The sequence below is a fragment of the Amphiura filiformis genome, chromosome 18 (genome assembly GCF_039555335.1).
Source record: "Amphiura filiformis chromosome 18, Afil_fr2py, whole genome shotgun sequence".
In the NCBI taxonomy this organism is placed as follows: Eukaryota; Metazoa; Echinodermata; class Ophiuroidea; order Amphilepidida; family Amphiuridae; genus Amphiura; species Amphiura filiformis.
In genome coordinates this window covers 12,203,791-12,219,209 of record NC_092645.1, presented here as the reverse complement: position 1 = coordinate 12,219,209, position 15,419 = coordinate 12,203,791, and the positions used below count along the sequence as shown (strand labels likewise).

Sequence of the window (15,419 nt, the reverse complement as noted above, 5' to 3'; positions counted from 1 at the left end):
TTGGTTGTAATAAACTCTAGTTAACTCAGTCCTAACCCAAGTTAATGTATGATACTTACGGTTGTGTACTTTGCTCTAATCTGGATAGATGTGATACCAGCTAGTATGTGTATCATTTCCTGTGTAGTTGGTTGTAATAAACTCTAGTTAACTCAGTCCTAACCCAAGTTAATATATGATACTTACAGTTGTGTACTTTGCTCTAATCTGGATAGATGTGATACCAGCTAGTATGTGTATCATTTCCTGTGTAGTTGGTTGTGCACCTGCTATTGTACCTTTCTTCCAGTAGTTTTCATGAAGCTTGATCTGAATAAATAAACAACATTGAGGTTTTCCAGATGAAATCCATATACAACCCCTATGAAAGGCATGAGTCTATATTCCACATGTGTATGGATTTCAACTGGAATAGCCAACAGGTTTAGCCATCAATGGCCCCTTTGTTAGGTCAATTTTAATAATGGATGGGTCAAAATATGCTAAATAGTGTTGGAAATTTGGGTAAAAACTGTGCCTATATGATGTCCCATTGCAGGTAAGCCGGCAGGAAGGTCTCTGGGAGGTTTCTGACTTTTTTCTCATGCAAATTAGGTATCCCAAAACCATATACTGGGATACTTTATAAGCATTTCTGAGAGGTCTCCCGGAGATCTCCAAGAAGCCGCTTTCTGGGATCCTTCTTGGCACTACTAGCTCCCGAAAGTCTCCTATAACCGCCTAGGTTCTGGAATCTCTGGGAGACTTCTGGGCACTAGCTCCTGAAAGTCTCCCAGAGTTCTGGGATACCTGTGGGATACTTAATTTGTTTTAAATTTGATTGAATATTTGGGTTTTGGGTCCAATTTTCTTGGAAAATTAGTTAATATTTTATATTCTTGGAGTCACCTACCTACCTAAAATATACTTCAGTAACTCCAGGCTCGAACACAGGAATGTCCAAAATGTGGATCTTTTCCTCCACAAATTGCTTAAATGCAAAAAGTGGATTTCACCATCCTGAACAGGGGGCTATTTTGAATAGTTTAACATAAAAAGTTATCCTTTTTTTAAATTATTTCTTCTAATTTGGAAATTTTTACCCTGTTTTGCACCTCTTGCCTACATGCCCTCATTTTGAAAAACAAAATCTTATTTCCAGCAACAAACTGCAAAATAATCAAACCTCAGTAAACATAAGCTATTCTTGGGTCATAAAAGTACTTACATTGCACTGTGTAGCAGCATGTCCATGGGGGTGGGTGTGTGGGGGTGTGGGGTGTGTGTGTGTGGGGGGGGTGCTGGTGCAATGTGCTCCGTTGCAAATCTACTGCAGATGAACACATAACCATCAGGGTCAATCAAGGGGTCAGAGGTCATTCATCCCATATAAAAGCACTTACATTGTACGGTGTAGCATCAGTCCCTGGTGGTGTAGGGAGTGCTGTTGCAATGGGCTCTGTTGCAAATCTACTGTAGATGAACACATCACCATCAGGGTCAATCAAGGGGTCAGAAGTCGTAGACTGGCTGAGGACAAAGGTCAACATCTGGCCATAAGATGTACGCTTGTCACCATTGTAGAGATCAGGTGATTTGAAGAATATGCTGGTGAGATTGCTGGGATCTATGAGCTCTAAAATTATCCTGGAAGGGAAAAGATTAAAATCAATAGTTTAGACCTAAACAAGTATAATTTTGCTTCATGATATAAATATAAATATTTGTAGAAAACTTCCAATATTAAGAATATAAGCTCCTTTTTTTAAATTTTCCCGAGGGTTTTATTTTTGCAAATTTCACGATGAGAGCTTCAACCGCAAAAACAACACCTTGCAAATATATGCAATAATGTAGTACAAGTATAGGGAAGGACTGGGCAATCACGAAAATAACATTAGCAAAAATGTGTCTCTTACGTGAAAATAATGTTTGCGAAAATTACCACTTTAATATACAGTAGCACCTATAATGGGTTATTCCATCTGACATCCACACTTTCCTGTGGAAGATGTAGCTTTTAGAGGGAGTATGGGTTTCAAATAGAATTAACAATATTGGTTAACTTCCATTTGAAATGCTAACTCCAGTTGTGGAAGATAAAATCCATACATAGGGGGAGTATGAGTTTCAAAATAATTATCAATAAGCAATTACATTTGAAAAACATAAACCCTCTGTGGAAGAGTTGAGTTAAATCTTCCATAGGGAAAGTTAGGCAAAATAAATTGAATGGAAGTTAGGTAAATTAATCATGTCACAAAGTTAGGCAGATAAGCTGGAAAAAACTAACCACCTAATTTTTTTTTTTTTTTTGGCCAAATCCCACTAAAATTCCTTAAACTCGTAGTCTTTGCAGTTTTGGAATGTTATTGATCTATTTCATTTTTAATACCTTCAATTCATCGGTTAACATATGTGCACAACAAAAAATAGATAATTCACTAAATGGACTCACCATGTGACCCAAAATGACCCAACTCAATATGACTATCTTTGAATTCTTATATGTTCATTGTACCATGATGATCAAATAAATCCAGAGGCCCCAACAAAAGTCCAAGAATTTAACACTTTTTGCCCTGCAGTTCATCAAAAATTTGCCTTGTGAGATGTGTTTCTTACCTTGGATCTGTAACACTCAAAACTGGTACATCTCCGACAGCCACCGTTGTGTTTGTATCAAGATCATATCCAGTCCATCGTGGTGATACCGCCCCAAAGTTGGTCAGAGAGAAACGACTGACAACGCTGGCTTCAAGCCAACCCGTTGCCTGCGTGCAATTGTACGAATGAGAAGAACAGTAACAGCGAATGCATCCACGCTCACTCCACGGACCAAAACCATATGTAACTGGAAAAATGCAAATGTGGATGAAAAATATGGTTAAGCCCATGAGAACTAACTTCTGATTGGTTACAAATAGACTATTGTGATTTACTAAGCCAATCAGCAACATGGTATGAATGGTCGTAGGGCTGAGAAAGATTGAGCTGTTTTTTAATTGGTCACTCAGATGCAACCAATAAGAAACACTGTAAGAAAACTGCAACCAATAAGAAACACTGTAAGAAAACTGCAATCAATAAGAAACACTGTAAGAAAACTGCAACCAATAAGAAACACTGTAAGAAAACTGGTAGTTCTACATTACATTTCACTACCTGAAGAGAATTGATCAAAAATTGAATACCTTCCTGAGGTTAGTATCTGTCAATGAGTAGACCAGATCACCATGCTGTCATTGTAGCTAGAGCTAGCAGCATGACACGTTATATGGGTCAATGAGTTACATAAAAAGACCTTGTGTGGTGTTTAGTTCCCAGGAAGTGAGTTTCGCTGAGGCAATTTGTGGTTAAATGTTGATCTCTCACTATAAGAGTTATTACCATTGATTTGGTTGATAAAGGAGGTGAGACATGATCAATTCTGTTCAGGCAGTGAAACCTAATGTAACTCAAGGGGTTAATTCAACAACCCATGTGCTCTGTACTTACATTTGAATGCCAAAAACATGAAGCACATTTGTAAACCTGAATAAGCAAAGCTGCACATATCTCTAGTAGAGATGCTTACGACCGGTAAAACACTTGATAATTTGTTATCATTTATTATTCATAGGTTGATGTGCATTGATAGATCACTAATGAATCAAATCATGGCACATAATTACTGTCAATTATGGCAACATCTTGCGCATAGTAAAAACAAAATAAGACTACAAATGGTTGATAATCTAATCTATTCCGTTTATTTTCCTTCCTCCTTCCCCGTATTCCTTCCATCCCATCCTACCTATACTCTTGCTTTCTCACTCTCTCTCTCTCTTTCCAGGCATGGGGCCTGGGACCTGGGGGGAGGAAGGGGGAGACTCAGTACATATAGGTAAATGCTGCAAGTATGGACTGCATTTTTAGCCATGGTATATCAATGTCCCAATTTCTTCTCCTTGCTGTGGAAATCGTTGAGGACACACATTGCATTGTTCTCTCGTCACATCTTCTCGACACATGTCCATCATTAATTATCATCCTACCCACCCGCACCTTTCTTTATCAGTGTTAAACGTTATACATACGTATTTCTTCTCCTTGCTGTGAAAATCGTTGAGGACACACATCACATTGTTCTCCCGTCACATCTTCCCGACACATGTCCATCATTAATTATCATCCCACCCACCCGCACCTTTCTTTAACAGTGTTAAACGTTATACATACGTATTTCTTCTCCTTGCTGTGAAAATCGTTGAGGACACACATCGCATTGTTCTCCCGTCACATCTTCCCGACACACACATTGTCCATTATCATCGCATCCTCCATCCTCTGTGATGCCATCAAAGTTGCAGCCACATGATGTGCAGCCCGAAGTAGTTAAGTTATAGTACCTGTAATATAGAAATCATCAAACTATCACCCCGGACTATCACTAGGATCCACAACATGCTCATATATCAGGGCACAGTTCTTTAACCCCAATACATTTACACACTCAATGAATGACCTTTGAAAATTTGGGTACAAAAACTCATACTCTGCAACTTGAGGTCAAATTTTGCACTGATTGCATAGTTGAGGTTATTGAACTATGCCATTGGGATGAGTCTATTGTGGTCCATAGTGTATTCAGTTTTGATCTGAGACCAAAGGATTAGAAACTCTAGCTGTTCTATCAGTTTACTGTTCTAATATAAATATATTTTGTTGTGTCAGTGGCTTTAGTGATTTTACAAGAAGCATTTTGGTATTTCAATTATTTAATTAAATCTAATTCATTGCTTCCAAGACTTGTAAAATAGATTAAAATGTTTGCATTTATCTATATTTAATATTTTTACAATCCATTAACAACTCAATTTCCCCCAAAATGTCAGAAATCAGACATTATTGCTTTAACTTGGATGACAAACCAACATTTTAGACCTTTCAATGACCGAATTGTTAAGTAATTAGAAGTCAAAAAAGAGCACTACCTATTCTATAGTCTGTCTCGTCTTAAGTTGAGAGTAACGACATGTTGGATTTTGCAGTTGCATTCAAATCGCACTTGCGAACCTAATCCCAAAAGTGTTTACACATGCATGAAAGTGTGATTTATCCGTACACTGAACACGCAACCACCCCAACACACCAATTCAAATCTGCCACTGCAAAATCCAACATGTTGTTACTCTCAACTTAACTCTCTTCACGCGGGTGTCGACTGCAGATGACATGTTTCAAAAAAATTTAAATCCAAAAATGTCAGAAATGTAAATTTTCATAACCATATTTGGAATCAGCATGAAAAATGCATTAAAATGAGTACAAACAAGCCTAGTATTGATACAGTAGTTCTTATGTTATATAGCTCTTGATATTTTGAGAAAATATTTCAAAACTTGAACTTTTTCCATTGAAGCGCATGGCTAGCATGCAGAGCATTAAAACAAGACACACTACAGGTTCCTGGTTCAATTCCTGTACTTACCCAGAAGCGCATTGATTACAGTTCATTCCTCCCACACCAGGCTTACAGACACATTGTCCGCTGTCATTGGCGCAGTCCTTATGTTCTGAGTAATCCATGTTGCATATACATGGTGTACAGCCATTTCCTGAACATAACAACAAAGGTGTATAACAATTAAATGAAGAGCTCCATTCCGATAATATGGTCCAGGCCCATGGCACCATATGGTACAGGAGCATGTTTGATTTAATAAATATTTTAATTTAAGTACAGGAGCATGTTTACTTAGTATGCTCTAGGAGCATGTTTGACAAACATGTTTCTAATTCAAACATGCTCCCGGAGCATGTACTTAAATTGAAAATAATTTATTTATAAGTAGCCAAACATGCTTCTGGAGCATTTAATACATCTATATATTATATGGTAATTTAAGCTGGATGATGCAAATTTATATTATTTGGCATGAAATGTTGTCATTCATGTCTACTGAATGATAAAATATAAGATCATGTTAATAATACTGCTATATATCTACTGAAGATGACAGTTGATGTCAGATCATGTTAATGTTTCTATCAACTGGAGATAGCTGATATCAGATTTTGTTAATGTTGCTATCTACTGAAGATAGCAGCATTCAGTTATCTACTGAAGATATTTAATATCAATTTGTGTTAACACTGCTATCTACTTAAGATAGCTGATATGAGATTGTGTTATTGTTGCTATCTACTGAAGATAGTTGATATCAAATTGTGTTAATACTGCTATCTACTGAAGATAGCTGATATCAGATTGTGTTAACGCTGCACTCTACAGAAGATAGCTGATATCAGATTGTGTTCATACTGCTATATACTGAAGATAGCTGATATCAGATTGTGTTAATACTGCTATCTATTGAAGATAGCTGATATCAGATTGTGTTAAAGCTGTTATCTACTAAAGATAGCTTATATCAGATTGTTTTAATGCTGCTATCTACTGAAGAAAGCTAATATCAAATTGTGTTAATACTACTATCTACCAACGAAAGCTGATATCAGATTTTGTTAATGCTACTATCTACTTAAGATAGCAGTAGCTATCTACTGACGATAGCTGATATCATACTGTGTTAATGCTGATATCTACTGAAGAAAGCTTAGGCCAAATTAAGAAAAGGTTTGTCTCAAAGCTCTCCAACTCTGCAAAACTAATGCAAAATGCATTTTTATTTAAAAAAAAATTTTAACCAAATATTTTTTTCAAATGTGAAAAAAATCTCAAAGTCTTATTCTACTGTATGAAGTGTTGTATTGAACAATAAATAGTGATGCTGCTATTGTATTGAAGTAAAGTAATCTAAGAGCAGCTAGGGGTCTCAAATTGTAAAAATATCATTTCGATCGTATTTATATACACTTTTTCTAAAAAATAAATATAAAAAGAAGAAATTTTTTTTAACTAATGCAGGTGAATAAACTACTGCGCACAGAAGCTTTGAGACAAACCTTTTTTTTAAATTTGGCCTTATATCAGATTGTTTAATGCTGCTATCTACTGAATAAAGCTGATATCAAATTGTGTTAATGCTATCTACTGAAGAAAGCTTATATCAGATTGTGTTAATGTTGCTATCTACTGAAGATAGCTAAATTCAAAATGTGTTAATACTGCTATCTACCGAAGATAGCTGATATCAATTTGTGTTAATGCTGATATCAATATTTGTGTTAATGCTGATATCAATTTGTGTTAATGCTGATATCAATTTGTGTTAATGCTGCTATCTACTGAAGATAGCTGATATCATATTGTGTTAATGCTGCCATCTACTGAAGATTGATGATATCAGCATGTGTTAATACTGCTATCTACTGAAGATAGCCGATATCAGATTGTATTAATACTGCTATCTACTGATTTATGCTGCTATCTACTGCAGAAAATTTACATCTGATTGTGTTAATGCTCATAAGGTCTGCATTTTGGCTTCATATTTGAAGGGGTGTGAACTTTTTTTTGGACACGCCTCTATTATAATGATACCCACACAGTTATCTGTCTGTACACAGATTATATTTTGATTGCAGTGACTGTTTCCTTTGTTAGCACATGTCAGTCATCTATGGTTACTGGACCATGTAAACCTGCCAAAAACGAGCCAAACTGCTGGCCCTATGTAAAATGCACGAAGTCAATTTCAGGTTTGTATTGTTAAAGTATGTACACAAGGATTTTGGGAGTGGCTTAGGGCAGTACAATAAAATTATGGTACCTGAAAAAATGAAGAAAAAAAACACCATATTGCTATCATTTTTGTTTCAAATTTTGTGTCAAGATGGAACATTTAAATGCGAGAGGAGAGGAAAAGTAATAATGATTAAACAAAATAGAACAACAGAGGACTCGAACTCATGACCTATGGTTTACAAGTCAAATTCTCTACCGCTGCAACACGAGAACTATGTTATGAAAATAAACTTTGAATTTGGATTCATGCAATCCCACCACGGTCGACTCAGTTAAAATAAAACAAATTATATCAATTTCTTTTAATATTATTTGTGTCGATCGTTAGGTCATCAACCTCGACTCCTTCTGTGCAATGGGTCACTGATTTTAAATGCATTTGTTTGACATGTTTATTCTACTATGAGGTTAGGACATATGTCAGTACACTATTATTTCCACTATAGAGCCCTGCATGCTTTTATTGATTGTCTCCAAACAAAGGATTTGAACCGGTGAAGGACAAGCGCAGTGCAGTCCATTCAATCAAATGTTGTCATCAACCTATTTGATCGTAGTACATTTGCTATGTGTGTGAGGCGAACTTTCGTGGTAGATTGCAATCATGCTTTTGTTGAATGCATTATAATAGCCCGCCATATTTACGGGATGATACATCATATGCAAAACCTCTATTATAGACCCTATCAAATACATCAATCAGAACGGTATAATTATTGAAATGGCACACATGTAGATATATTCCAGTATTTCTGACTGACAAGTAAATCACCTGTTTTAGTGCACAAATCTTTGGGGGAATATTTTAGGAAAATAATGACCAGTACCCCCCCACACACACACACCAAGTCACGGGACATGCATTTAACAATTTTAAATTAACATTTATACATTAGAAATGGATACGTAATCATCGAATTCTTTGTGGCTCAGTGGTTAAGTCGCTGACTTGTAATCTATAGCTTAGTGGAATCACGGAGTTCGAATCCGTCTGATGAATTTTGTTATGATTATATTTTTTATCTCTTCTGATCCTACCTATTATTTTAGGGCTAATACTTAAACTTCACGCTATTTCGTCATCATTAAAATATATTTTAATTTTTTCGTGTTCTATCTTCCAAAGCATTAATTGGCACACATCCTTCCCCGCCCCCCTATTGCAATGTTGATTTGGACAAAATCGTCATCATTTCTACATTTCAGTCTCCCAACATTGAGCGATGGGGGGTGGGGAAGGGGAGAGTCTAAATTGAATGTGCATGCATTTGTCTACATAAGGTCTGCATTTTTACATTTCAGTCTCCCAACATTGAAAGATGGGGGGGTGGGGAAGGAGAGTCTAAATTGAATGTGCATGCATTTTTCTACACAAGGTCTGCATTTTGGCTTCATATTTGAAGGGGTGTGAACTTTTTTTTGGACACGCCTCTATTATAATGATACCCACACAGTTATCTGTCTGTACACAGATTATATTTTGATTGCAGTGACTGTTTCCTTTGTTAGCACATGTCAGTCATCTATGGTTACTGGACCATGTAAACCTGCCAAAAACGAGCCAAACTGCTGGCCCTATGGCTATCTACTAAAGAAACCTGATATCAAAATGTATTAATGTTGATATCTACTGAAGATAGCTGATATCAGATTATGTTGAAGCTGATATCTACTGAAGATATCTGACATCAGATTTTGTTAACACTGCTATCTACTGAAGATAGCTGATATCAGATTGTGTTAATACTGCTATCTACTGAGGATAGCCGATATCAGATTGTGTTGAAGCTGTTATCTACTGAAGATAGCCAACATGAGGTTGTGTTAATGGTGCTATCTACTGAAGGTAGTTGATATTTGATATCTACTGAAGATAGCTGATTTATATGAGGTTGTGTTAATGCTGCTATTTACTGAAGATAGCTGATATCAGATTGTGTTAATGCTGCAATATACTGAAGATAGCTGTATTATAAACATATAATATTAATACTATCTACTAAAGATACCGTACCTGATATCAGAATGTGTTAATGTTGATATCTACTGAAGATAGCTGATATCAAATTGTGTTAATGCAGATATCTACTGAAGACAGCTGATATCAGATTATGTTAATACTGCTATCTACTGAAGATAGCTGATATCAAATTGTGTTAATACTGCTATCTACTGAAGAATGCTTAATATATCAGATTGTATTAATGCTGCTATCTACTGAAGATAGCTGATATCAGATTGTGTTTATACTGCTATCTACTGAAGAAAGCTTATCAGATTGTATTAATGCTGCTATATACTGAAGATAGCTGATATCATATTGTTTTAATGGTGCAATCTACTGAAGATAGCTGATATGAGGTTGTGTTAATACTGCTATCTACTGAAGATAGCTGATATCATAGTGTTAATACTGCTATCTACTGAAGAAAGCTTAATATATCAGATTGTATTAATGCTGCTATCTACTGAAGATAGCTGATATCAAATTGTGTTAATGCAGATATCTACTGAAGACAGCTGATATCAGATTATGTTAATACTGCTATCTACTGAAGATAGCTGATATCAAATTGTGTTAATACTGCTATCTACTGAAGAATGCTTAATATATCAGATTGTATTAATGCTGCTATCTACTGAAGATAGCTGATATCAGATTGTGTTTATACTGCTATCTACTGAAGAAAGCTTATCAGATTGTATTAATGCTGCTATATACTGAAGATAGCTGATATCATATTGTTTTAATGGTGCAATCTACTGAAGATAGCTGATATGAGGTTGTGTTAATACTGCTATCTACTGAAGATAGCTGATATCATAGTGTTAATACTGCTATCTACTGAAGAAAGCTTAATATATCAGATTGTATTAATGCTGCTATCTACTGAAGATAGCTGATATCAGATTGTGTTTATACTGCTATCTACTGAAGAAAGCTTATCAGATTGTATTAATGCTGCTATATACTGAAGATAGCTGATATCATATTGTTTTAATGCTGCAATCTACTGAAGATAGCTGATATGAGGTTGTGTTAATACTGCTATCTACTGAAGATAGCTGATATCAGATTGTGTTAATACTGCTACCTACGGAAGATAGCTGATATCATATGTGTTAATGCTGCTATCTTATATAGTAAGGCGAATGTGGTAAATCTGTTGCAAACTACCTATCCAAGCACATTTTTTGACCAAAATGTAGGTATTAAAGGTCAAAACAATGTTTTTCAAATTGTATGTCATTAAATGAAAAAGCACACTTATATTGTCCATATACTAGCATCATTAGAATGAGCAATGGCTAATTCTCTTTAAATTGCAAATCTTGTGCAAAAAGTTACTATTTCCGCCTGTTTTGTCACACGGTTGTAAATTCAATGAGCTATGACTTTGCTAAAGAGCATTTACAAATTTATATGATGCTGCTATCTACTGAAGATATCTGATATCAGACTGTGTTAATACTGCTATCTACTGAAGATAGCTGGTATCAGACTGTATTGATACTGCTATTTACTGAAGAGCATTTAAAAATTGATATGATGCTGCAATCTACTGAAGGTATCTGATATCAGACTGTGTTAATACATTGTACTGCTATCTACTGAAGATAGCTGGTATCAGATTGGGTTAATACTGCTATCTACTGAAGATAGCTGGTATCAGATTGTGTTAATGTTGCAATATACTGAAGATAGGGCAAGCTGATATCAGACTGTGTTAATACTGCTATCTACTGAAGATAGCTGATATCAGATTGTACTAATACTGCTATCTGCTGATTAATGCTGAAAACTTACATCTGATTGTGTTAATGCTGCTATCTATTAAAGATACCGTACCTGATATCAGAATGTGTTAATGCTGATATCTACTGAAGATAGCTGATATCAGATTATGTTAATACTGCTATCTACTGAAGATAGCTGATATCATATTGTGTTAATACTGCTATCTACTGAAGAAAGCTTATATCAGATTGTATTAATGCTGCTATCTACTGAAGATAGCTGATATCAGATTGTGTTTATACTGCTATCTACTGAAGAAAGCTTATCAGATTGTATTAATGCTGTTATCTACTGGAGATAGCTGATATCATATTGTTTTAATGCTGCAATCTACTGAAGATAGCTGATATCAGATTGTGTTAATACAGGGTGTCCCAGAATGATTTGTACCGTGCTTGCAAAAATAACTAAAAATAGAAGATGGGCAGTGTATCTATTTTTGATAACAGCATTATAATGATGGACATGTCTCCTACTTATTCTGTTAATTTCAGCACGCTACCTTTATTTGTTTTGGCGTGGCATGCAATAATGTAAAATCAATGAAAAACGACTCGTATACCTTTGAAAAATGGCACGATATGATTAAATGAAAAACGTGGGATGTTTGGCACCGCATTTCGACGACAACTACTGTTGGGGTTATGCGCTTAAAGCTTGCCGACATCTGCAATGTTCGCTCTTGTTTTTACAGTCTTACGAGCACCTGAAGCTTCACTCTGCCGATTCCTGACAGTTCCGTCCTTGTCAAACTTCTTTACGTTATGCACTATCGTCTAATGAATCTTCTTTGTGTCTGCCGGTTTGCCAGTAAGATTTTGAAAGAAATCCATGCTACTGTACAGTAAATTGAGGAGCCGTCTTTTCTGTACCACAACCAGTTCGATCTCTGCAAGCATTTCAAATGACATGGACCTCACACCACAATAACTTTATTTAAAACTACCGCCAAAGAGAGAATGGGATAAGGCCACAAATCCTTAATTCCATATAATGATTGCTTCGTAACGTCATAAATAATAGATAGATATCGACTATTTAGTGGAAATACGAACAGGGCACAACTAAAATACCTGCATAACTTTTTCCAAATAACTTTGTGCTGAACGGTTAGTAATGTTACAGATTTTCAAAATAGGTTGCGTTGTCAAAACTTAGAATTCACCATTTTTACGAAATCTTCTATAACTTCTACTAGAAACGTCCAATTTTTAAAATCTAAAAAATCTGAGAAAGCTAAATATATGTAGAACTTAAAATGCAAAACAATATGACCATTCAACATGCCCTTCATACCTAAAAAATTCCATCTTTCCCGGTACAGATCATTCTGGGACACCCTGTACTGCTATCTACGGAAGATAGCTGATATCATATGTGTTAATGCTGCTATCTTATATAGCAAGGCGAATGTGGTAAATCTGTTGCAAACTACCTATCCAAGCACATTTTTGACCAAAATGTAGGTATTAAAAATCAAAACAATATTTTTAAAACATAATTATACTAGCATCGTTAGAATGAGCAATGGCCAATTCTCTTTAAATTGCAAATCTTGTGCAAAAAGTTACTATTTCCGCCTGTTTTGTCACACGGTTGTAAATTCAATGAGCTATGACTTTGCTAAAGAGCATTTACAAATTTATATGATGCTGCTATCTACTGAAGATATCTGATATCAGACTGTGTTAATACTGCTATCTACTGAAGATAGCTGGTATCAGACTGTATTAATACTGCTATCTACTGAAGATAGCTGGTATCAGATTGTGTTAAATTAATTGCTATCTACTGAGCTATCTACTGAAGATAGCTGATATCATATTGTGTTAAAATTGATATCTACTGAAGATATATTATATTGTGTTAATACAGCCATCTACTGAAGAAAGCTGATATCAGATCGTGTTAATGTTGCTATCTACTGAAGATAACTGATATGGGATTGTGTTAACGCTGCAATCTACTGAAGATAGCGGATATGAGGTTGTGTTAATACTGCTATCTACTGAAGATAGGTGATATCATATTGTGTTAATGCTGCTATCTACTGAAGATAGCTGATATCATCATAGTGCAGTTATGCTGCACAGCACACAGGATTCGACTGTTGCAGTACTTAAACCTGGTTAACAGGAAATTACTCCAGCAAAATAAAGTCTAGTCCATCCTACACATTGAATGGTGGGCTGTACTTATGCCCAAATATGTCACTTGCCAATCAATAATCACCCTGACTCTCTTCACTGACCAGCTATGGACAGATTTGGGAGTTGCTTTTGCTGTTATCTGTCATTTACATATCAGGGAGGTATGACCATTTCCAGATGCCCCACCTACTCAGATTTAGCCTACATGTACTATTCTTGATTGACAGCAAGTACAAAAATATCCGTCAAGTGGTTTAGTTTTAATGCCCTTCGGAAAAGAGCGGTCCACAAAATGAGTGATAGTCACTAAAAGTTGCATTTGATTTGCACAGGGAATTTTGCAGGTCATGCCGTGCCAGAAAAGAGATAAATGTTTGAGCTAATTGTAATAAATTATTTACTTTTATTGTCAATGTATTTTGGGCCGGTGGACTATATATACTTTAATAAAATCCTCTTTTGAGGAATGAAATTGTTACAAAATAAAATTGTACCCAGTTTCTTACCTGATGCAATCCCATAATGCTCTGGTCTACAAGCATCACATTTGCTCCCAATGACATGAATTTTGCAGTCACATTCACCACTGGTTTGATTACATGATAATCTCTCGGACCCCAAAGGATCACAGTTGCATGCTGGGAATGAAGAAAAAGAAGTTTACTGTTATTGGCCATTGCTTTATCTCTGGGTATACTTCATCATGTTCATAGCGCTTAATCTATCAACATCACCATTACAGTTTAATACAAATCACTTACTTGACCAATTGACTAATCAACCAATCAATCAATCAATCAATCAATCAATCAATCAACATATCAGTCAATGGACCAATTAACCAATAATGATTAACAGGCCACATTCCTGATTAATCAATCCAAACAGTCAACATATCGATCAACAAATCAATCAATCAACTGACCAATCAATCAACATATCAATCACTGGACCAATCAACCAATCATGATTAATTGGCCACATTACTGGTCAATCAATCCAATTAATCAACATATCGATCAACAAATCAATCATTCAATATACCGAGCAATCATGATTAACTGACTGGATGACTGTTCAATCAATCAAATAAATCAATTGATCAATCAATAAATCAGCAATATAGATGTAGTTTCACATAGTATAAGGTATCACTACTGTTTTATGCAAGGAAATTCATGGAAAAAAAAAAACTGCTTGCGCTGAGTTTCAGAGGTTTTTGCCATGACCCTTTTGAGGAGTTATGCTCCTTTGAATCAACAGGTGGGGATTTCGCCTCTAACTTCTGATCAGCATTCTTGATTAAATCTGATCAGACTTATTAATGAGGGGGAGGAAGTGACAAAACTTGCCAGTGCAGTAACAGGCAGTTGAAATTGGGATTTCTATATGGTATGGTGCTGGATCAATTATAATTTATCTGTATAAACTGCTATAGTTCACTTGGAAAGCACTAAAGCAATAGAGTGACAATATTCCTGAGCAAGGGGCTCAAGCCCCCAGAAACCTTACCCTCCAAAATGCTTGCAACAATGTAAACTGTCAATATCTCTTACCTGTGCATCCATTTCCTGTGTCATAACCATAGTGATTTGCCATACAAGTGTCACATGACTTGCCTATGACTCCAGGCTGACATAGGCACTGACCACCATGAGAGTCGCATTCTGTGTTAGTGTTAGGAACGGTACCAACAACTTCACATAAGCAGCCTGCAAGTAACAAGAAAATACAATGTCGACATTCATAAGCATGAACAAGAAGTGTCAATAGTTGGTGTCTTCAATAGAACTTCAAG

At 35.7% G+C, this 15,419-nt stretch overlaps 1 protein-coding gene across 1 annotated transcript in view; it reads right to left on the bottom strand.

Annotated features, from left to right (window-relative positions):
* Nucleotides 1-168: 168 nt before the first annotated feature.
* The window catches only part of LOC140138970 (laminin subunit beta-2-like), a 555,517-nt gene continuing 540,266 nt past the window's right edge, over nucleotides 169-15,419 (bottom strand). The window contains exons 14-20 of the mRNA XM_072160751.1: nucleotides 15,178-15,333; nucleotides 14,128-14,259; nucleotides 5,453-5,579; nucleotides 4,201-4,370; nucleotides 2,605-2,833; nucleotides 1,383-1,626; nucleotides 169-309 (exon numbers count right to left, since the gene is read on the bottom strand). Coding sequence (XP_072016852.1) covers nucleotides 169-309; nucleotides 1,383-1,626; nucleotides 2,605-2,833; nucleotides 4,201-4,370; nucleotides 5,453-5,579; nucleotides 14,128-14,259; nucleotides 15,178-15,333 — 1,199 coding nt within the window. The remainder of the gene's footprint in view (nucleotides 310-1,382; nucleotides 1,627-2,604; nucleotides 2,834-4,200; nucleotides 4,371-5,452; nucleotides 5,580-14,127; nucleotides 14,260-15,177; nucleotides 15,334-15,419) is intronic.